General features: G+C 49.8%; 3 protein-coding genes across 3 annotated transcripts; all 3 read right to left on the bottom strand.

Moving 5' to 3' along the window:
* Positions 1-257: 257 nt before the first annotated feature.
* Positions 258-7,862, bottom strand: EMWEY_00031630 (eIF4G-related protein NAT1A, related; the record flags this gene model as incomplete). The annotated part of the gene is made up of 17 exons (XM_013481731.1): positions 258-370; positions 828-924; positions 1,144-1,499; positions 1,760-2,239; positions 2,454-2,477; positions 2,963-3,008; positions 3,140-3,149; positions 3,403-3,652; positions 4,577-4,689; positions 4,905-5,050; positions 5,301-5,526; positions 5,660-5,800; positions 6,027-6,076; positions 6,217-6,627; positions 7,014-7,210; positions 7,498-7,619; positions 7,789-7,862. Coding segments are annotated over 17 exons (2,856 nt in total), but the record flags the coding sequence as incomplete, so codon positions are not given.
* Positions 7,863-8,979: 1,117 nt separating this feature from the next.
* On the bottom strand, positions 8,980-13,749 carry EMWEY_00031640 (MIF4G domain-containing protein, putative; the record flags this gene model as incomplete). Its single annotated transcript, XM_013481732.1, has 1 exon — positions 8,980-13,749. One exon carries the CDS (start codon positions 13,747-13,749, stop codon positions 8,980-8,982), a length of 4,770 nt encoding a protein of 1,589 aa, XP_013337186.1.
* A 2,626-nt stretch (positions 13,750-16,375) lies between these two features.
* EMWEY_00031650 (hypothetical protein, conserved) lies at positions 16,376-22,613 on the bottom strand (the record flags this gene model as incomplete). Its single annotated transcript, XM_013481733.1, has 13 exons — positions 16,376-16,618; positions 16,750-16,807; positions 16,960-17,129; positions 17,390-17,414; positions 17,794-17,909; positions 18,329-19,026; positions 20,496-20,645; positions 20,753-20,856; positions 21,082-21,179; positions 21,302-21,380; positions 21,553-21,913; positions 22,235-22,463; positions 22,608-22,613. 13 exons carry the CDS (start codon positions 22,611-22,613, stop codon positions 16,376-16,378), a joined length of 2,337 nt encoding a protein of 778 aa, XP_013337187.1.
* Between the last annotated feature and the right edge of the window lie 35 nt (positions 22,614-22,648).

A 22,648-nucleotide genomic window follows, 5' to 3' on the forward strand; every position in this document is an offset into this window, starting at 1 on the left:
ATATATATATAATATATATATATATACGTGCACACGTATACGTATATATACATATACTTTTTTTATATATTTATTATATATATATTATATAATATATATAATTATACATAATACATCTAATTATACATATGTATTTATATTTATTTTATTTGTATTTGTTTCTATTCCTATATAATTATATTTAATTATATTTAATTAATTAATTAATTAATTAATTAATTAATTAATTAAATAAATAAATAAAAGAAAAAATGTACCATATCCGGCCTCTGCATAGCAATTCGGCAAACAAGTCGACCAATTCGTCCAAAGCCATTTATACCAATTCGTACTTTTGCATTCGATTTATCAGGAATATGGATAGAATTTCCTAAGAAAAAAAAAAACCCTAAACCCTAAACCCTAAACCCTAAACCCTAAACCCTAGATAAACCCTAAACCCTAAAAATTTGAACACGTCAATCTATTTATACCAATTCGTATTTTTTGCATTCGATTTATTAGGAATATGTATTGAAATTCCTAAGAAAAAAATGTAAACCCTAAACCCTAAACCCTAGCTAAACCCTAAACCCTAAGAGGCTAAACCCTGAACTTTCGATAAAAAGAATCTCTCTAATTGGAGGAGTTCATAAACACGGAGATGTTGAGTGCACTAAACCCTAAACCCCAAACCCTCGGCAAACCCTCGAGCATACCTGCAGGGGCTTTAGTGTCTTGTTTAGATAGTTGGCTATGTGGCTGAGGGTTTACAAGACGAGAAAAAGGAATGTTTTGCAGAGGGTTTCCTCCATTAATAAACCCTAATGAGCTCTGTAGCACCTCACCACCTAAACCCTCATCAGGGTTTAGGGTTTGCACCTCTGCATCCTCAGGCAAGGGTTGAATATTTCTCTCCGTCATCAATAACTCTGTTGCTAATTCCTAAACATATAAACAAAATACTCCAAACCCTAAACCCTAAACCCTAAACCCTAATCCTGAATTTTTGCTTGCACCAGCCATATATATATACAGATAACCCAAACCCTAATCCATTTCCTGTAAACCCTAAACCCTAAACCCTCACATTTGCCCCTAAATTTCCTCAAAACCCTGACGATCCTCGTGTAAACCCTAAACCCTAAACTCTCGAGGGTTTACCTTAACAAGAGAACAGAGGCTGCTGCGGCTATCAGGTTGATTAGGATCAAAGGCATCAAGGAAGGGTTTAGGGTTTACGGCGAATTCTTCGAATAAATCCTCTGTTACTGCCTGTAACTCTCTTATAGATACAGGGCTAGGGTTTAGGGTTTGTGGTAGATCTGCAGTTCTATAACAAAGAGTAGTAGATGCTAAATTTAGATAACCAGGAGATAATAAACACTTTTTCCCTAAACTACTAAACCCTAAACCCTCGTCTAAACCCTCTAAACCCTCATTATAAAAACAACGAGGATGTTGACGACAAATGTCAGGAGTAGAGGATAAAGACGAACAGCTTAAACCCTCAAATGGCTCTGAAACACAAACCCTAAACCCTAAACCCTAAACCCTAAACCCTAAAAATGCAGAAAACCCTAATAAACCCTACACATAAAACCCTCTTCTTAATACAAACAATAAACAATGCTACATCATAAAACCCTAAACCCTAAACCCTAAAAGATAAACCCTTGTTTCCTGACTACCAAATACATAAACCCCTACATACACACACCTTCTATCTTCTTATGGACAGACTAGGGTTTAGGGTTTAGGGTTTAGGGTTTAGGGTTACCATAGGCATTATGAAAGTAAATGGTGATGGCTTTGCCTGATGATGGATGAGCAAAGCGGATGCTTCTTGGGGCAAATATTTTTTTAGGCATTTGCTGCTCCTGCTGCTGCTGCTGCTGCTGAGGGTCTAGCTGCTGCTGCTGCAGTTGTAGAGCTGTTCCTTCTTCTTCTGCTGCTGCTGCTGATGTAGAGTCTAGTTGCTGCTGCTCATCTGCTGCTGCTGCTAGGGATACTGCCTCCTCTGCTGCTGCAGTAGCTACAGCAGCAAACTTCTGTGCTGCATCCTCATCATTATTTTCTGCTGCTTCTTCTGCTGCATCTGCTGCATCTGCTGCTGTTGCTGCTGCTGCTGCTGCATTTGCAAGCAGCTGCGCCTCCTCTGCAGCAGCCCACATCTGTTTTTCTGTTAACTCCCCCTCACCATCTACTTGCTGCTGCTGCTGCTGCTCGTCCTGCTGCTGCAGCACCACCAGCTCTTCCTCTTGAGTAATAAAACCCTCATTCGCGCCGTCAGCAGCATCCAAGGGTTTAGGGTTTAGGGTTTGAGGGGTCTCACCAAGCTTAAGACCCCACGAGGGTAAAACCCCCAAAACCCCCAAAGAAAGAAAAAGATAAACCCTCATCGTTTGTATACCCTGAACGCAAACACACCAATTAGGGTTTAGGGTTTAGGGTTTAGGGTTTGAAGTCCCTACCTGCAAGACACCGCCGCTGTCGCCCTATAACGGAAACCCTCGAAAGAAATAAGAAGACAGAACTGCCTGCACTAAAGATTATTAGGGTTTAGGGTTTAGGTTTTAGGGTTTAGAGTTTAGGGGTCAGCTGAGAATCCATTCTGCCTGTCGCCTTCGATTGCTACATACAGCACACAGCCGAGTCTAGCGGTGAGGGTTTAGGGTTTAGGGTTTAGGGTTTAACGAACCAGAAGGAAGTAAAGCTAAAACCCTTTACCACATGTGCTGAAGAAAGAAGAAAAGACAAATTAACTTAAACTGCAAACCCTAAACCCCAAACCCTAAACCCTAACCTCTAACCACCAAGGGGAGACGTTGCGGACGCCGAGGCGGGGAGCCAGCTGCGCCGCAGGGTTTTAGGTTTTAGGGTTTAGGGTTTAGGGTTTACTGTTTATATCGAGGGTTTTGTAGTTATTAACTCCTATTCATTGTTTATTTAACAAGTAATTTTTATTCTTTTCTCCTATCACCATGAGACACCGCCATTGGGGGCTCCTGGTCTACTCCCCCCAAACCCTAAACCCTAAACACTAAACCCTGAAACCTAAACCCTAGACCCTAGATAATACTTCTATATATTGTTAGTTTAGTATATGAAACCATAGCTAACAACTCATTCGTAAATATACAAGACAACAAGCTCCCACCTGTCCAGCCCTAACCCCAAAACCCTAAACCCTAAACCCTAAACCCTAGAACGCAAAGCCTAAACATTGCACCAAGCCCATCAACAAACCCCTAAAGAACAGATAATTTACACTGGCTGGATATACTGCTGCAGCTATTGCTGTTGCTGCTGCCGTTGCTGCTACAGCTATTGTTGCTGCTGCAGCTATAACAGCTATTTGTGCTGTGATTGCTCATCGCGCTGCTGTTACTGCTGCAGCAACAGCAGTAGAAGAGTTAGTACTCTGCTGCTACTGCAGCGGCTGTTTTTGCTGCCCCCGCATGGTTTCTTGCTGCTGCTGCACCAGCTGTTCTTGCTGCTGCTACTTCTACTGCTGCTGCACCAGGTGTTGTTGTTGCTGCTGCTGCACCAGCTGTTGTTGTTGCTGCTGCTGCACCAGCTGTTGTTGTTGCTGCTACTGATGCTGCACCAGCTGTTGTTGCTGCTGCCACTGCTGCTGCACCAGCTCTTGTTGCTGCTGCTACTGCTGCTGCTGCTTGCGTTGGCAGGCGCAGCAGCAGCAATTTCTGCTGTGTGCTGTTAGGGTTTAGGGTTTACACAAGAAAACTTATAAACAAGGTTTGTTGCTGTTTACAGCGCGGTTTATCTAAACATGAACGACTCGCTAAACCCTAAACCCTAATTTAGGGTTTAGCACTGTTCAAACGAATATCCGTACTTGGAACAAAACTAAACCCTAAATTAGGGTTTATGAGATATATCTAAACCCTAATTAAGGGTTTGTAAAAATAAGAAGGAACACTGAATAACAACTTAATGTTGAATAAACACGTAGACACAAATTTAGGTTTGTAGATGCGCATAAACCCTAATTTAGGGTTTAAGATGCTTCTAAACCCATAAATAATGAGGGTTTATACGAGGCGCCTAAACCCTAAATTAGGGTTTGAGATAAACCTAAACCGGTGTATAGGAGGTTTAGGGATTGATACTGAACTAGACCCTAATTTAGGGTTTGCTATCTAGCTAGATATATAAACCCTTATCCAGGGGGGTGTTGGCGAGGGCATCAATCTAAACCCTTGAAGGAGGAGAGGGTTTAGGGTTTGGGTTTCTCAACGTAAACCCTAACTTAGGGTTTAGGGTTTAGGGTTTATCATAGCTGCCCTCGCAGGTCGTCCAGAGCTGCTGTGCTCAGCAGCTGGCGGTCTCTGTCCGCCGCTGCAGCAGCAACACAGCACATGCAGCAACAGTAGCAACGCATGCAGAAGCAGTAATGCATGCAGCACACAAAAAAAAAGAAAAAAAAAAAGAGCAAAAGGGGATAAAAAGACGGCAAAAAAGACTAAAATGAAGGAAAAAAAGAGGAAAAAAGGATGAAAAGGAAATAAAGAAGAATAAAAAGGATAAAAAGGGATAAAAAAGAATAAATAAATAAATAAATAAGAATAAATACCTTCAATAGTATCTAATAATTGTTTAATAAAGGAAGGAAGATGAGGAGTATCAATCAACAAATCCTTGTAAAGACTTTCGCCTTCTCCGCTTAAACCCATAAACTCCCGCAAACTGTACACAAACCCTAAACCCTAAACCCTAAACCCTAAACCCTATACCCTAAACCCGTAAGGAGAGGGAAGCACGGAAGATAAGGCAAACAATCACTCCTTCGTCTCTCTTTTCCCCACAAAAAATGCATATATATACATGCCCCTTAACCCTAAACCCTAAAAACCAGACCCTAAACCCTAAACCCTAAACCCTTATTTTTAAATAAATCGTACCCCATTTTGAGTGTGTCGGGGGGGAAGGAAGGAGAAGAGGCGAGGGCGACAATAAATTTAAAGAAAGTTTTTCTTTGTTGCTGCTGCTGCTGATTATCCGATGCAAATTTTGTTGCTGCTATCTGCAGCAACTCCAGCAGCAACACCTGCATGCAGCAGCAAAGACACACAATAATACAGATACATATATGTATAAATGCAGCAGCAAATACAGCAGCAGACGCTGCAGCAACTGCAGCAGCAGCAACTGGAGCAGCAGCAACTGGAGCAGCAGCAAGGAAAAGGAAGGAGAAACACCAACTGCTCCCTTAACCCATCAAATTAAATATACTTAATTAAATTAATTTTTATTTATTTATTTATTTATTTATTTATTTATTTAATTTATTTATTTACCTTTTGTGCCTCTTGTGATGCATAAGAGAGGGAGGTGAATACATCAACTGCTTCTTCTGTTGTTAGACAAACAATGTCACTAAATTCACGACGAGCAACAATACGTGCTTGTTCTTCATCTATATTGCTGCTGCTGCTGCTGCTGCTGCTGCTGCTGCTTGATGATGATGGTGCTGGTGCTGCTGGTGTTGTGCTGCTGCTGCTGCTGCTGGTCGTTGCCGTGCTGCTGCATCATTATACATAACAACACAACTTATGAAACCCTAAACCCTAAACCCCAGAAATAACAAAATACAGTCCTAGAAACCCTAAACCCTAGACCCTAAAACACTAAACCCTTGATTAGGGTTTATGCTTACCTTGTTTCTGTTCTTTTCTTTCTTCTTTCTCCTTCTGCTGCACTTCTCTTTGTCTCTCCACCAACTACTCTCTTTAGGTCTCCTCCTAGCTGCTGCTGTCTCCTGTCTCTCTCACGCTCCTGTCGCATACGGCCTAACTGGCTGCAGCAGCAAAAACAGCAGCAGCAACAGCAGCAGCACCAGTATTAGCAGCAACAGCAGCAATGGTAAAAGTTGCAGCAGCAGAAATGGCGGCGAGAAACAAGTGCAGATCTAGGTGTTTATATAAACCCTAAACCCTCACAACCCGTGAACTAGATCAACAGCACATCTAAACCCTAAGACAGCAGCAACAGCAGCAGCAGCAACAACAGCAGCAGCAGGTTACCTGAATGCCGACTGGCTGCTGCCTCCCATTCCAGAGAGAGAATTCGATGCCTGAATAACATCCAAACCCTAAACCCTAAACCCTAAACCCTAGATCTCAAACCCTAAACCCTAGACCCCAAACCCTAAACCCTACAAAGCAAACCCTAAACCCTAAACGTAAAGGACAGTCGTCTAGATAATCAACTTACAGGAGCTGGTGGTGGTTTAGGATGTGCTGCTGTTCCTGCTGCTGCTCCTCCTCTTCTTCCTGAGGCAACAGCCCAACCTGTTTCTTCTTGCTGCAGTGCACGATGTGAATCTCTTAGACCAGCAAAAGCATTGCTGCTGCTGCTGCTGCCTCCAGCACCACCTCCACCCATCTGTGATTGCATTTGTTGCTGCTGCATTTGCTGCTGCTGCTGCTGCTGCTGCTGCTGTGCATGCAACTCCTCTAATGTTGCTGGACCCTCCTGCTTATGTGCAGGGTGTCTACGCCAACCAGCAGCACGAGAGTCCAAGACATCAGACATTAAGCAACGAACACGAAAAGGAAGAGATGAATCACTAGCTAAAGAAGCCACCAAATCCATACGACGACAAAACTCCCCATATAAACGCCACTGCAAACAAATACAGACACAAACCCTAAACCCTAAACCCTAAACCCTTATTTTCTAAACCCTAGAAAAAAAACGAGAAAAAATGATACAAAATTCATGTATTTATGGTCATGAGATGAATCACTCCCTCATGATGCCACCAAACCCTAAACCCTAAACCCTAAACCCCAATCGATTCTAAACCTTAAATAGTTAACACTAAACACTCAACGACAAACCCTGACAACCTCCCTCGTAAACCCTCGCAAACCCTCATAAACCATCGTAAGCTGACAAACCCTCTCCAACCCTCGTCAGCCATAATAAATCCCCCTTAACCCTAATAAACCCTAATAAGCCCTAATAAACCCTAATAAACCCTAATTAAACCCTAATAAAGTTGTTACCTGCGGATTATCAAAGAAAGGTCCAACAGTGTGTAAGAATGCACATAATGCCTCTACATGATGAATTCCTTGATCCTTGCTGTTACTAGCAGCAATACATTCAGCACGTTTCTGCAATAACCTGTCTATACACTCCAATAATATTGCTTGGGATATCATCTTAGATTTCAATAATTCACCGACAAATATCATATTACCTGCATACATATTCATAAACCCTAAACCCTAAACCCTCGTAAACCCTCGTAAACCCTCGTAAACCCTAATAACACAATCATAAACCATCGGAAACACTAAACCATTATATATAAACCTACTAATCCATAAAACCCTAATAAAAGAAACCCTTCCTCCCTTCCCTTTACCTCCACCAACCCGTAACCGAAACAAACCCTCATGCATAAACCCTTCTATACACTCGTTCTTAGCCTGAAACCCAAAAACCTTAAACCCTAAACCCTAAACCCTAAACCCTAAACCCTACCGGTCATAGTTTTTTTATAATTAAGTTCAAATTCATAAGCATCATCTTCGCTTAGACCAGGAGGAACAGCAATTGGCTCCAAGTTTGCATTGAAGGAATCCTCACATTGATCAATTAGTATCCTGTAGTAGTAGTAGTAGCAACAGCAGCAGCAACAGCAGCAGCAGGAAATGTAACAGAAGCAATAGCAAATATGCAATAACAGCAGCAAATGCTGGTGCAGCAGCAACAACAACAAATGCAGCAGCAGCAGCAGCAGCAGCAGCAGCAGCAACAGCAGCAAATTCGTACCTCCTGAATTTGGTGCTGCGGTGATCATCTTGAAGAAGTTCTTGGAAGTCTTTCTTCAGCTTACCACACAGCATCACGTACATCTGCAGCAGCAGCAGCAGCAACAGCAGCAGCAGCAACAGCAGCAGCAGCAACAACAACAAGAGCAGCAACAATGAATATACTATCCCTCTGCTGCATACACCCGTATTCACGACAGCAGCAACTGCAGCAACAGCAACGAGCACCAATAAACCAAAAAAACAGCAGAAACACCACAAAAACCGCCACAAATAATACCAATCAGCAACAGCAACAACAACAGCAACAGCAGCAGCAGGAGCAGCAACAACAGCAGCAATAAAATAAGAATTACCTGTATGAAATGATGTTGTGCAACAGCTTTATCAAAGATCATTTGCATAAGAGCTTTTACATCTTTTTCTTCTTTTATTTCTGCAGATATAATTTGGTTATATATTCTATCAAATCTTTCTAAGGTTAATTTATTCAATAAACCTTTTAATTGACGAAGTAATAATAAATGACTATCCCTGTTGCAGCAATCATATCATAAATAACAACAGAAACAGTATAATATAATATTTACACAAAAAAACCCGGAAAAAAATGGGTTTATATAAGGGGTTATAGGTGCAGCAGCAGCAGCAGCAGCAGTAGCAGCAGTAACAGCAGCAGCAATACAACAACAGCAGCAGGAGCAACCCATCAAAATAACCGCAACAGCAACAGCAGCAGCACGAACAACAACAACAACAATCAGCAGCAGCAATAGGAGCAGCAAGAGCAACATGAATATACTCTTTTTGTTTTTCTTGTGTAACAATCCATGAATCCTTAGATGGTGCAGGTAATACAACTGTCTTTTGTTTCTCCCTCCTAACAGCAGCAAAATCAGGAGGTCTTTCTTGATAAAAGAAGGAAGATAAGGAAGAAGAAGATATACGATTACCTGATCCACCTCCTCCTCCAGCCCTGCAGCAGCAGCAGCAACAGCAGCAGCAGCAGCAACAGCAGCAACAGCAACAGAATGAGATGCAGCAGCAAATTGAACGAAAAATTCAGAACGAGCAGCAGCAGCAAATCAAGCAGCAGCAGCAGACACACATATACAACTCTAGTACATACAAATGCAACAGCAGCAGGAACAGCAGCAGGAACAGCAGCAGCAACAGCAGCAGCAGCAGGTGCCTACCTGAGTGCAGCAAAGCTCTTCATTGTATCATCATGCTGATTTGTATCTCTTGGCTTCCTTTGCCATTCATTATGATCTAATTGCTGCTGCTGCTGCTGCTGCTGCTGCTGTCTAATTCTACCATGTTGTTGATGATTATGCTGCTGCTGCTGCTGCTGCTGCTGCTGCTGTGCTGCTGCTCCTCCTGTTGGTGCTGCTTGGGGTAAATAAAAGTTTCCCTCCCTTAGGTGCAGCAAACCGTCGACCTTTAAGGGTCTACAATTAGGGTGTTCTCTTATTTTGGCTAAGAATCCAATAGAATATACTTTTGCTGCTGCTGCTGCTGCTGCTGTTGCTGCTGCAGCTGCAGCTGCTGTTGCTGCTACTGCTGCTGCTGCTTCTGCTGCTGCTGCTGCTATTGCTCTTTCTGCTGCAGGAGAACCCTTTACACCGGATAATGATCCTGCAGTAGATGCTGTTGCTGCTCCTGCTGCTGTTGCTCCTGCTGCTGCTTTTGATGTTGCTGCTGCTGTTGCCGGTGCCGCTGGTGTTGTTGCTGCTGCTGGAGTAACTGCTGCTGGAGTAACTGCTGCTGCTGCTGCAGTAGGCACGAATGACTGCTCAGGCTCGTCATCACCCCATGCGTCTCGTGGGCTTGCCTTCTTCATGCTGCTGCTGCTAGCTGGTGCTGCTGCTGCTGTTGCTGCTGCTGGTCTGCTGCTGTCTCCCCTAGTTGTAGGGGGTTTAGGGGACACTGCAGGAGACGAACGTCCCTTTCTGCTGCTGCTAACAGGAGAACGAGAACGCTGTGCTCCTCCTGCTGCTGCTGTTGCTGCTGCTGCTGCTCCTTGCACCGTTAGTCTATCGCTAGGCCGTGGCGACCGAGCACGAGAAGCAGCAGCAGCAGCAGCAGCCTTCTCCTCTGCTGCTTGCTGCTGCTGCTGTTTCTCCAGCTGCTGCTGCCTCTCCAGCTGCTGCTGCCTCTCCAGCTGCTGCTGCTTCTCTAGCTGCTGCTGTCTCTCCAGCTGCTGCTGCTTCTCTAGCTGCTGCTGCTTCTCTAGCTGCTGCTGCTTCTCCAGCTGCTGCTGCCGCTCTTGCTGCTGCTGCTGCCTCTCTTGCTGCTGCCGGGGTGTCGGTGTCTTGTTAAGTCCTAAGCCATCACGTAGCATACCAGGAACAATTGTTGCAGGTTCTGCTGGTGTTGTTGCTGCTGCTGCTGCTGCTGTTGCTGCTGCTGCTGCTGTTGCTGCTGCTGCTGCCGCTTGCTTCTCCCTTGACATAAAGTTAGATGCAGCAGCGCTGCTGTTCATTGGCAGCGGCGTTGGTTCTGTCCAATCTGGGCTCTCCGGCAGCTGCTGCTCGTGCTGCTGCTGCTGCTCGTGCTGCTGCTGCTGCTGCTGCTGTTGCTGCTGCTTCTCACCAGCCTTCACCGTGTCTCTCTTTGCTCCTGGCAATGCAAAGCGCTGCCACTGCCCGGGCAACAGAGGCGTATCAGTCTGCTGCTGCTGCTGCTGCTGCGGCTGCTGTTGCTGCTGCTGCTGTCGTCTAACGTTCGGTCTAGACTTAGGCCACACAGGAGCTGCACAAGGCTCCTGTTGTTGTTGTTGTTGCTGCTGCTGCGTCGCTGCTGCAGCACCTGCTGCTGCTGCTGGTGCAGCATCTGCAGCAGCAGGACGTGGAGGAGGTACAGCCCAGCGTCCTAGAGGAGCAGAGCCAGCAGCCCATGCTCCCGTAGGTTTCGGCAGCTGCTGCTGCGGCTGCTGCTGCTGCGGCTGCTGCTGCTGCTGCGGTTGTGGCTGCTGTTGCTGCTGCTGCTCCTGCTGAGGCTGTTGCTGCTCTGTGTGTGCTGCATCCTGCGGCACCTCCTGTTGCTGATGCTGTAGCTGCTGCAGGTGCTGCTGCTGCGGCTGTCTAAACCCTCCTCTCCGCTGCCCATGTACACCATGGGGGCCCCCTCTGCCTCTGGTGTGGGGCCCCCCACCGCGGCCGCTGCTGCTGCTGGTGCCTCTGTCTCCCCAATGTGTATCATAAGAAGAGGGGGCCCCGCCGCCCCTTATAATCCCTCCCCTTCCTCTGCCTCCGCGCATGCCTCCTGCATGCTGCTGCTGCTGCTGTTGCTGCTGCTGCTCTCCAGCATTTGCTGCTGCCTGCTGCTGCTGCTGCTGCTGCGGTGGCGATGGCTGCGGCTTAACGGGCTCAGGGCGGTCCTTAGCTAAGCGCGCACGCATCGCCCACGACATACTGCCACCTGCTGCTGCTGCTGCTGCTGCTGCTGCTGCATCTGCACCTTCAGTTGCAGGTGCAGCAGTAGTTGCTGGAGATGGAGAAGCCTCTACAGCTTCTGTTGCAGCTGCAGCAGGTGCTGCTGCTGCAGGTGTTGCTGCTGCTCCTTCTGCTTGTCCGGCAGCCGGTGTTGCTGCAGGTGCTGCTGCGGGTGCTGCAGGTGCTGCAGCTGCTGGAGCTGCTGCTGGTGCTGCTGGTGCTGCTGGTGCTGCTGGTGCTGCTGGAGCTGCTGCTGGTGCTGCAGCTGTTGGCGCTGCAGCTGCCGGTGCTGAAGCTCCAGGTGCTGCAGCAGCTGCTGCTGCAGCTCTTCGTCCCCACTCTGTGGTGTGCTGCGGCTTCTGCTGCTGCTTGTCCGCTGCATCTGCCGTAGGAGCATGGCGTCTTACTGGCCACTGTGGCTGCGGCCGTTGCTGCTGCTGCTGCGGTTGCTGCTGCTGCTGCTGGCTGTGGCCTGGCCTGCCAGACGCCTGTTGCTTGCTTTCCTGCTCGTGGTGCTGCTGTTTTGCTGCAGCAGTTGCTGCTGCAGTTGCTGCAGGCACTGCTGGCTTTGCCTTTGCTGCCTTCACCCTATCCGCCCAGCTAGAACCGCTGCTGCTGCTGCTGCTGCTGCTGCTGCTCTCCGCTGCTGCTGAGACCGGCCGTTGTTGCTGCTGTGTTGCAGTCGCATGTTGCGGCTTTGCTGCTGCTGCTTCCGGTGCGGCTGCAGCTGCTGCTGGTACTGCAGCAGCAGCAGGTGTTGTTGCTGCTGTTGCAGGTGCTGCTGCTGCTGCTGCTGCAGAAGAGGGCCTAGGCGACGATGGAGTCGCTGCTGCTGCTGCAGAGGGCCTCGGCGATGAAGGAGTTGCTGCTGCTGCTGCAGAGGGCCTTGGAGATGCAGGAGATGCTGATGCTGCTGCAGAAGGCCTTGGCGATGAAGGAGCTGCTGCTGCTGCTGCAGAGGGCCTCGGCGATGAAGCAGTTGCTGCTGCAGATGCTGCAGCAGCAGCAGCTGAATAGGACCTCGGGGATGGAAGTGCTGGCGCTGCAGGAGATGCTGCTGCTGCTGCTGGAGCTGCTGCGGCAGGAGCTACTGCTGCTGCTGCTGTTTCCTGTTCCTTGGGGCTCCTGGTGGTAACCCCGAAGTCGGGTGTTGCTGCTGCAGACCTCGAGCCTTCTGTTGCTGCTGCTGCTGCTGCAGGAGCAGCAGGAGAGCCGAGTTTCTGCTGCCGAGCTTTCAGCTCCTCTTGTCTCAAGGAAGCATCTGCTGCTGCTGCTGGGGATTGCTGCTGCTGCTGCTGCTGCAGTTGCGGGCTGGCAGCACGAACTCTATCGCTCCATGTGCTCTGCTTTGGTGTCTCTGCTGCTGGTTTTGGTGCTGCTGCTGCTGCAGCAGCAGCAGGTGACTGCACCTGCTGCTCCTGCTGCTGCGGCTGCACGCAGCCATTGGTAGCACGTGGGCCATCAACAGGGCTCTCCTGCTGCTGCCGCTGCTGCTGCTGCTGCTGGTGATGCGCCGGCTGTGGAGACTTGGATCTTGGTGCCTCCTTTGCCTTCTGCTGCTGTTGCTGCTGCTGCTGCTGCTGCTGCGCTGGGGTGCTAGGCTTCTTTCCTGCTGCACCCTTAAGAAGTTTGTCTCTGAAGCTGCCACCTGGCAGCAACTGCTGCTGCTGCTGCTCTGCAACAAGCCCACCAGTTCGAGGGGGAGGAGGAGGCAGCTTCTGCTGCTGCTGCTGCACTGTCTGTGAAGGCTGCTGCTGTTGTTGCTGCTGCGGTGTACGAGAAGCAGCTGGAGAGCCTGGTGTTGGCTGCGGCCCCCACCGACGTGTTGTATGTACACCTGACGGTCCTCCTCTCTGCTGCTGCTGCTGCTGATGCTGCTGCCTTGGCTGCTTCACGTGGCGCTGCTGCTGCTGCTGCGGTGACGCATACACAGGTGCGTATCCATAGTTGGAGTAGCCCTGCTGCATATGCGGTGTACGTGCTGCTGCTGCTCCATAGTAAGCAGCAGGGTGCTGCTGCACTGCGCATGCATACCCTGCTGCTGTTGGTGCTGCTGCTACAGGGGTTGCTGCTGCTGCTGCTGTACCTGGCAACACATACGGCCTACCAGGCACAAACTCCTGTGCATTGCGGTTGAACTGGTAGGCTTTCCCGCTGCTGCTGCTGCTGCTGCTGTTGCTGCTGCTGCTGTTGCTGTTGTTGGTGCTGCTGCTGTTCTCGTTGGAGATGCTGTTTGCTGCACCCGCCTGCTGCTGCTGCTGCTGCTGTGGGGTCGTAGGCTTAGGCAGGGGTCTAAATTCAGAGGCATCCGCCCTCAACGTAGAGCGGCCGTTGCCCTGCTGCTGCTGCTGCTTGCAATCTGGGCTAGGAGCGCTGCTGCTGCTCATTGCCTTCGGCTGCTGCTGCTGCTGCTGCTGCTGCGAGCTGCACTTATCAGCTGCAGACTCCTGCCCCTGCTGCTGCTGCTGCTGTAGCTTCAGCAGCCCAGCATTGTGGGGAGGAGTGTCTGTGTCTGCAGCAGACATTGTGGATGGCTGCTCCTCTAAGCAGCAGCAGCCAGGAGCAGCAGCAGCAGCAGCAGCAGCAAAGCCCTCTCTTTATGCTTCGCGGCAGCAAGCTCCCCACAAATAACACAAAAGATCTAAAGATCGGAAATGGAGTGTTTAACACTACCCGCTGCTGCCGCTGCTGCTGCTGCTGCTGCTGCTGTTAGGGGTTACTGCGGCTGCGGCTGCTGGCTGCTGCGGCAGCTGCTGCTGTTGCTGCTGCTGCTAAGCTGAAAAACCGGCTATACAGCGCGATATATCCGCTGTCTTATAACGGCAGAGGAAGCAGCAACGATAAGGCGGTTGACTGCAGCAATGGCTGCTGCTGCTGCTGCTGCTGCTGCTGCTTCTGCTGCTTCTGCTACAGAAGCGACTGTTGCTGCTGTATTTGCTGCTATCTAATAGCAGGGTATTACACCCTGATGGGCTACAAAGATTTAAGAAAATACCCTGGCGGCGCCTGGGCAACTGCTGCTGATGCGGCTGTCGCTGCTGCTGCTGCTGCTGCTGCTGCTGCTGCGGCTGCTGCTGTAGCGCAGCAGCAGCAGCTCGCCACGGACAGGGAATACCGCACCGCTACTTTAGAGCAAAATTGGTGTTGTTTCTGCTTTGGTCACTGTAGATGCTGGTGCTCTCCTAGCAAATACCGGGGGGGCGCCGCTGCTGCTGCCGCTGCTGCTGCTGCTGTTGTTGCTGCTGCTGCTGCTGCGGGCGACGGAGCAGTAATGTGTATACAGGGGGACGACAGAGCAGAGGCAGCAAAGTTAGAAGTCCTGCAAAGAAAAGAAGATGAGCGGTGTCTCCGCAATAGCGGAAACGAATTCTGCTGCTGCCGCTGCTGCTGCTGCTGCCGCTGCTGCTGCTGCTGCTGCTGCTGCAAGTCCATCAAGCAGCCTACGCAAAACAACAGGCGGCAGCAGAATCTCAATTAATTTTCCGAATTCCCCCAGACGACGCACAAACAGCAGAACAGATGGAGCTGCTGCTGTTGCTGCCGCCGCTGCTGCTGCTGCAGCCGCTGCAGGAGCTGTGGGGGAGCAGCAGAACGACTGCAGCAACAGCAGCGCCGCCGCCTAATATAAGCAATGTGCTGCTGCTGCTGCTGCTCCTGCTGCAGCACCACTTTTAATACTCCATCATTTGATTCTCCTGCTGCTTTTGTATTGATTGTATTAGCAGCGTTCCAGTGTACATACACCTCAACTGCAGCAAACAACTCTGCTGCAGCTGCAGTGCCCAACAACAACAGCAGCAGCAGCAGCAGCAGCACTAGCAGCAGCAGCACCACCACCACCAGCTGCTACGCCCTTCCTCTTAAGGTGGTAATGAAAATCAATTAAGGTGTTTATATAACACAATAATACAAGTTGCTGCACTGCTTGAACTAACAGCAGCAGCAGAGCAACAGCAGCAACAGCAGCAGCAGCAGCAGCTACTGCAGCAGCTACAACAGCTACATCAACAGCAGCAGCAGCTGTATACAACCAGCCGCTGCATTTCATCCCAATTGTTTAATATCCTTTTGCTGCATCTGCTGCAGCAGCAAATGAATATCTGTTGCTGCTCTTCTATTGGCAGAAGCTGCAACCCTTGTCTCACCCCTCATTAATGAGGGTTTAGGGTTTAGGGTTTAGGGTTTAGGGTTTGGGTGTGGGGCGGAGCTCTAGAGAATATCAGCAGCAACTAAATTGTCTTTAAGGAAATAAACCCTTATTTTATAACATAAATAAACAAAACAATGCAATAAAGATGCAGCAGCAGGAAGAATATCTAAACCCTAAACCCTAAACCCTAAACCCTTTTGCTGCTCGCTGCACGGGAAAGTATGCATGTCTTGGGGTTTACGAGGGTTTAGGGTTTGCACACACAGCTACTTTTGCTGCATCTACTCTCTCTCTCTTCCTTCCTTAAGAGCTGCTGACATTGCTGCTGTTGCTGCTGCTGCTTCTGCTGCTGTTGTTGTTGCTGCTGCTGCTGCATGCGCTATCTAAGAAGGCCTTTCTCCCCTTCTTATAAACCCTAATGCTGCATCTACACTAACTGGTATTCAAAGGCCTCTTCTTCTACCAACACATCTGCTGCTGCTGCTGCTGCTGCCCTGCTGCTGCTGCTGCTGCTGCTGCAGCACGGTGTACTAACTGTAATAAGTTAACTAAATATAAGAGAAAATAAGTTAAATAAAACAAACAAAAAATAAATAAATAAAATAAACAAAATAAATAAAATAAATAATTTTTGTTATATACACCTCAAGACCGAGAACAAGAACAAACAGCCAAGACAGGGAAGCAGACACAGCTAGCTGCAGCTAGCTATGGCTAGCTGTAGCTAGCTATGGCTAGCTACGCATAGCTATATACGACTAGCTACAGCTAGATATATACAGCTAGCTGCAACTAGCTGCTTCTAGCTGCTGCTGCTGTGTCTTCTTTGCATGCTCCCAACAGGGAATGCTGCTGCGGCTAGTGGTGCTAGAGGCAGCAAACAGACACAGCGGCAGCAGCAGCAGCAACAGCAGCAAAACGGGACGGAGGGTCTGCGCAGCAGCCTCTTTCTCCCTCCGTCAAACACTCTAAACCCTAAACCCTCGTTTAGGGTTTAGGGTTTAGGTAATATTGCCACGTCTCCTACGTAAAAGGTTATACACATCAAGGGCGTCTTGCAGCAATTCTGCTTGCTGCGGTTGCTGCTGCCGCTGCAATCGAGCAGCAGCAGCAGCAGCAAGAGGCCGCACTCTCTGCACCAGTCCCGCTATGTAGTTGCGAAGCGCCAAATTCTCCTGCTGCTGTTGCTGCTGTTGCTGCTGCTGCAGCGGGCCTTCTATTAGCAACGCGTAGGGCAGCTGTTCCTGCACAGGTGGATAGACACCCCGATGCATGCACTCTGCATGCAGCAGCTTCTGCTGCAGCAACAGCAGCAGCACGACCATTAATCAAAGCAACAACAGCAGCAGCAGCAACAGCAGCAGCAGCAGATTACCTGCAGGAGGTCTTTCTCTTCGGGGGTTAGGCAGGAGGTGTTGCAAACCACATCAAGCCTAACAGCAAACCACATATGCAGCAGCAGCAGCAGCAGCAGCAGCAGCAGCACAGTACAGCAGCAGCAGCAATAACAACAACAACAGCAAACAGCTAAAGACTAAACCTCAACAGAAGAAGCTAAACCCTAAACCCTAAACCCTAGACATACCACGGCCTCTTAGGGAAGAGATTTCTCATAGTGGATCGCAGCTGCAAACCCCCGCTTGCCGCCATGCTGCTGCTGCTGCTGCTGCTGTTGCTGCTGCTGCTGCTGCAGTTAAGCATACGGGCATCCGTCACAAAACAGACACCAGCGGGAGTCGATCCAAGGACAGCGCGCTGCAGCAGAGGAAGAAGAGCGCAAACCCTAAACCCTAAGCCCTAGACACTAAACCCTAAACCCTAAACCCTAACCCTTGGAAGAAGTTCTTACTGCAAGAAGAAAGCGATTGCAGTCCTCTGTGGCATTAATGAGGGAGGGGAGAAGCAGCAGCTGCAGCACATGCAACGGCAACAGCAGCAGCAGCAGCAGCAGCAGCAGCAGGCTTTACTATCTACTGCATACGAGGGTTTAGAGCGATCTAGGGTTTAGGGTTTACAGTGTCTGCTGCTGCTACCTTCGTCCTGCCAGCAGCAGAAGCCATAAACAATCGAAGACCTCCAAGGAATGCAGCACTACCATTTAGTGCTGCAGGTGCTGCTGCTGCTGCTGCTGCTGCTCCTGCGGATTCTGCTGCTGCTGCCGTTGAAAGGAAACACACACACGGCCCATTGCTCCACCCGCGCTGCAGAAACAACACGGAAGCAGCAGCTGCAGCAGCAGCAGTAACTGCAACAGCAACAGCAGCAGTAACAGCAACAGCAGCAGTAACAGCAACAGCAGCAGTAGCAGCAGCAGAATGGATAGTTAAAAAAAGAACCCATCGCGCATGCAACATCCAAAGCAGCAGCAGCAACAACAGCAGCAGCAACAGCAGCAGCAGCAGCAGCAGCTACCTCTAACAGGAATCCCTTAGAAAGCAGCCAATCAATATATCCCTTTAAGTTTGTGTATTGCTGCAGCGACGGTGCATGCAGCAGCAGCTGCTGCCGCAGCTTTGCTTCGCCTTCTTTGTAGCACTGAGCACCATCAATACAAACAACCACAGCAGCAGGTGCAGCAGCAGCAACAACAACAGCTGCAGCAACAGCAGTGCCAGCCGAAGCAACTAGCAGCAACAGCAGCAGTCTCTAAAATGGCACCAGCAACCGCTGCAACAGCAGCAGCAGCAGCAGCAACAGCAGCAGCAGCAAGACATACCCTTCGAACAGCCAAACGAGAGCCGCGACGCCCTAGAGCTCGCACTTCGCTAGATATGAGTTTTGCTGCAGCAGCAAACAAAGCAGCAGCAGCAGCAACAGCAACTTGTGTTGTTGCACTGTACCTCCACCAATCACCAGCAGCAACAGCAGCAGCAACAGGGGAAGAAGCAGCAGCAGCATTGTAGCCTGCCTGATGAGATAATACTCTGATGCAACAGCCGCAGCTGCTGCCGCACAGTCTCGATCCGTTCCCTTGAAAGCGGCGTATGCTGCTGCATTGGCTGCTGCTCTTGCTGCTGCTGCTGCTGCTGCTGCTTCTCCTGCTGCTGCTGCTGGTGGTGCAGGACCAGATGTAGCAGCTGCCTTGCTGTTGGATTTCGGACACGAGATGGGAAGCCCTTAAGAGCAGCAGCAGCTGCTGCTGCTCCTCTTGTTGCTTCCACAGCATACTCCTGCAGCGCCACAGCAGCAGCAGCAGCAGCTGCTGCTGCTGGGGTTTTGCCTACAGGCGGTAGCGTCTGCTTTAGCGGCGGCCTAAGGGATTTAAGGTAATCAATAGCAGGGCATCGCGGCAGCACAGATGCGCTGCTTGCTGCAGGTATAGCATCAGCAGCAGCAGGAAGAGCAGGAGCTGCTGCTGCTGCTGCTGCCTCTCCTTCTCCTTCTCCTGTTGTTGCTGTTGCTGCAACGGGAATAGTAGCTGACGCCGGGGCGCATCTCCACAGGAGCTGGGGATGCGTCAGCAAAGGTCTAGCAGCAACAAAAGCAGCAGGAGCAGGAGCAGCAGCGCGCCGATCGATGCTGCATGCAGGAAGCTTCCTATGGAAGGTGTTGGTGGTGCTCTCCGCTTGCAGCAGCAGCAGCAGCAGAATCAGCAGCAGAAGGAAATGCGCTGTTGAGAACATGCGCTTCGTTATATGGATTCCAGCAACCCCTAAAAATTACACATTAAACCCTAAACCCTAAACCCTAAACCCTAGACTAGGGGGGGTTGTGTGCGCGGCTGGGTCCATTGGGAGAAGAAGGAGGAAAAGAGAAATAAGGAAATAATTTGCAGTGTTTGTTAGTATTTTATTTATTTTTTAATTTATATTTTTAATTTATTTAAAATTAAGAAAGGAAAAGTCTTGCATGCCGCGGCATGCATGCAGGGCCTCGACGGCGGCAGCCGACAACCACAACAAAGCAAGCGGTAAACCCTAAACCCTAATCGTGAAACCGCCAACCCTTAACCCTAATCTTTAAGCCCTAAACCCTAAACAGCTGACCTTTAAACCCTAAACTCTACTCCCTAAGCTCTAAACCCCAGTTCTGATTAGCTACACTCGATTCCTCAAACCCTAAACCCCTAAATCACTTAACACTAGATCCCCAACCGTTAAACCCTAAAACCCGAAATTGCCGAACCCTTCGTCGTAAACCCTAGAAGGGTACACACGAGAGCCCTGAACCCTGCCCTGCCTATGTGAGGAGAATAGCTGTACAGGACCTCAGTTTTTTGGGCTTAGGGTGTGCACATATGTTTAACAAACCCCTTTACGGGGTCCACAAGATAGTATTTGCTAAAGAGTGTTTACTGAGGGTTTAGGATTTACCAGCCCTCAGATAGTGATAAGGTTTAGTCTCTGCATTAGGGTTCCCTAGCGTGTGCTGCCATTAGGCATGCAGCCACAACTGCCCTCAGTATGCATGCAGCGTCTGTCTATGCATGCATGCACCCAATAAACGAAACAACAGCCACATTCTTTCCCTGTATGGGTGCATGTAGGCGGGCAGGCAGGGAAAGAATGGAGCTACATGCACGCTTCCATAAAACGGCCCTTTGCTTGACCGTTAACGGGGCTTTGAAGCTCACGCATGCGGCATGCATTCATGCATGCAGGTATCCCTTTGGCTATGAAGATTCAAACTTTAGTGCTGTTGTTTCTTCTCTTGCTGTGCACCGATCCCACCTTCTTAACCAACTACTCCCACGCTACCTGCTGCTGCTGTTGCTGCTGCTCTCGAAGGTCCTCAAGGCCTTTCCAGTAGAGCGGCCGCCTGCAGACATTCGGCAAAAACCAGAGAGCAAATCAATTTCCGCCTTCCTGACTACACTGATCAGCAGTAGCACCAACCGCAGCAGCAACAGCAGCAACAGCAGCAGGAGACTTACCAATCGAAGTCTGCATGCAGCAACATCTTGCTGCGAGAATTTAAAAGATTTCCCATTGGCAATAGCAGCAGCAAAAAGACACAAAAAAACACCGCAGTCATCAGACCCTTCCTGCGGAGGAACGAAGAATCCGGCACACTTGCTGTTGCTGCTGCTGTTGCTGCTGCTGCTGCAACTGCTGCAACCCAGTAAGCGCCTGGATCTAGGGGACCGCTGAGTCGAATTGAGATGATGTTGATGCCTCCCACTAAAGCCTTTTCCCGCGCTGTTGTCCCCCCACTGCTGCTGCTGCTGCTGTTGCTGCTGTTGTTGCTGCTGCTGAGCACACCGATCTACTTGCGGGATATCATATGAAAAGGCACAGGGCAATGCCGCCTGCCACTCAGGCGGGGCCTCAGCTGCAGCAGAAGCAACAGCAGCAGCAGCTCACCAAACTCTGCAAAACAACGGGAGCGCAAACGACAGCAGCAGGTGCAGCAGCAGCAGCAAGGCCTAATAGCCTTACTATTGCCTCTTTGCCTCCACAAATCGTTAAGGAAGGGTTTTATAACTTCATGAAAAGCCCCAAACTGCTGCGGCAGCGCGTCAAATACAAATGTCAGCCCTCGTCTGCATGCACAAGCAGCAGCAACAGCAACAGCAGCAGCTGTAGCAGCAGGGAATGCCACGTGCAACAGGCGAGCCCATTCAACAGACTTCTACCGGCGCAGCAGCATCCCAGCAACCACAGCAACAGCAACAACACCGGCAGCAACAACAACAGCAATAGACAGAACCACCAGCAGCAACAACTGCAACGGCAGCAGCAGCAACAACGCAGCAGCAGCAGCTTACGCGATATCCACCACACCCAAAGCCCAATGAACAGTTCTAACGTGAAGAGGAACGAGCAGAAATCGAGAAGAAAAAATATCAACGCCTCGCGTCCATCTCTGTAGCACAAACCCTAAACCCTAAACCCTAAACCCTAAAACGTAAGACTAAGATCCGTTGGCGCTGAGGCTCCGACCGGAGAGGCCACTTGAAACCCTAAACCCTAAACCCTAATATTTACCTGGACTCTGGCTGCCTCTTCGGGGTCACTATAGAGCACAGAGAAGAAGAAAGTGTTCACGATACTGACTTTAGGGACGCTGCAGCAGCAGCAACAACAGCAGAAAAATTAACGCGCAGGTCTCTGCTTCCCTTGTGGCCAGAGCACCGCCAGCAACAACAGCAGCGCCAACAACAGCAACAGCAGCTTCTGCTGCCGGTGCAGCAGCAACAGCCGCAGCAGCAGCAGGAACACCAGCAGCAGCATAGTACCAGTTGGGGTTTTGTTTGTGTTTGTTGTTGTTGTCTTGCTGCAGCAACTTTAAGAATGCATTTATAACCGCATCATCTAACCATTCCTTTTGCCGCAGCCGCTGCAGCTCCTGCAGCAGCAAAGGTGCTGCTGCTGCTTCTATTGCTGCTGCTGCAGGCTGAACATACACCGGGCAGCGATCCTGCTGCTGCAACACGCCGCACAACGGACTCTTTGCCGTTCCCTGCTGCTGCTGTTGGTTCTGTTTCTTTTCCTCCTGCTGCTCCTGAGACTCATCGTGTTCATGCTGCTGCTGCTGCTGCTGCGGTGGGCAGGAAGTTGTGGGGACATGCAGCAGCAGCGCCGCCATAGCATACACTTCTGAGGCACAGCATCAGCATAAGCCACAGCTGCAACAACAGATCCAGCACCAGCAGCAACGGGACTTTGCTTAGCGCTTCGCTGGATCGGCCAAACAACAAGAGAGTTATTTGCTGCTGCAGCTGCAGCATCTGCTGCTGCAGCAGCAGGACAGTAAGAACCAGGTGTAGAGTTGTTGCTGTCTTACTGCGCGTGGGTTTCGGCAGCAGCAATGCTGATGAGAAGAGACTGCTATCGCAGTTCCTGCAGCAGCAGCCGCAGCAGCAGCAACAGCAGCAGAAGCAGCATCAGCCGCAGCGCAAATGTGCAAATTTTCAACACCAACTTGGCTACTGCTTCGGGTTGAGTCTGCTGCCTGCTTCCGTTGCTGCATGCTGCTGCTACTGCTCTTGCTGCTGATACTACTACTACTCTTGCGGCTGATCGACGCTACTCCTGCTGCTGTTGCTGCTACTCTTGCTGCTGGTTCTGCTGCTTGAACGCACTTGCAGCCATAGTGAGTTCCAGTGGACCAATCTTCTACTGCGTAGCGACCTCGCCTCTGCGGTGTCTGCAGCACAACACCAGCAGTAGCAGGAGCAACAGCGGCGCCGTTACATGATGAAAAGCCGCAGCGCAGCAGCGGGATTGGGTGCAGCAGCGCGGAGAGGGCCCGATTTGCTGCAGCTACGATACAACTAGCTGCCTTGCCCACCTCCATTGTCTGCCTCAGGTGTATGTTCACTTCAGTTTAGC

The sequence above is a fragment of the Eimeria maxima genome, genomic scaffold (assembly GCF_000499605.1).
Source record: "Eimeria maxima Weybridge genomic scaffold, Emw_scaff402, whole genome shotgun sequence".
In the NCBI taxonomy this organism is placed as follows: domain Eukaryota; phylum Apicomplexa; class Conoidasida; order Eucoccidiorida; family Eimeriidae; genus Eimeria; species Eimeria maxima.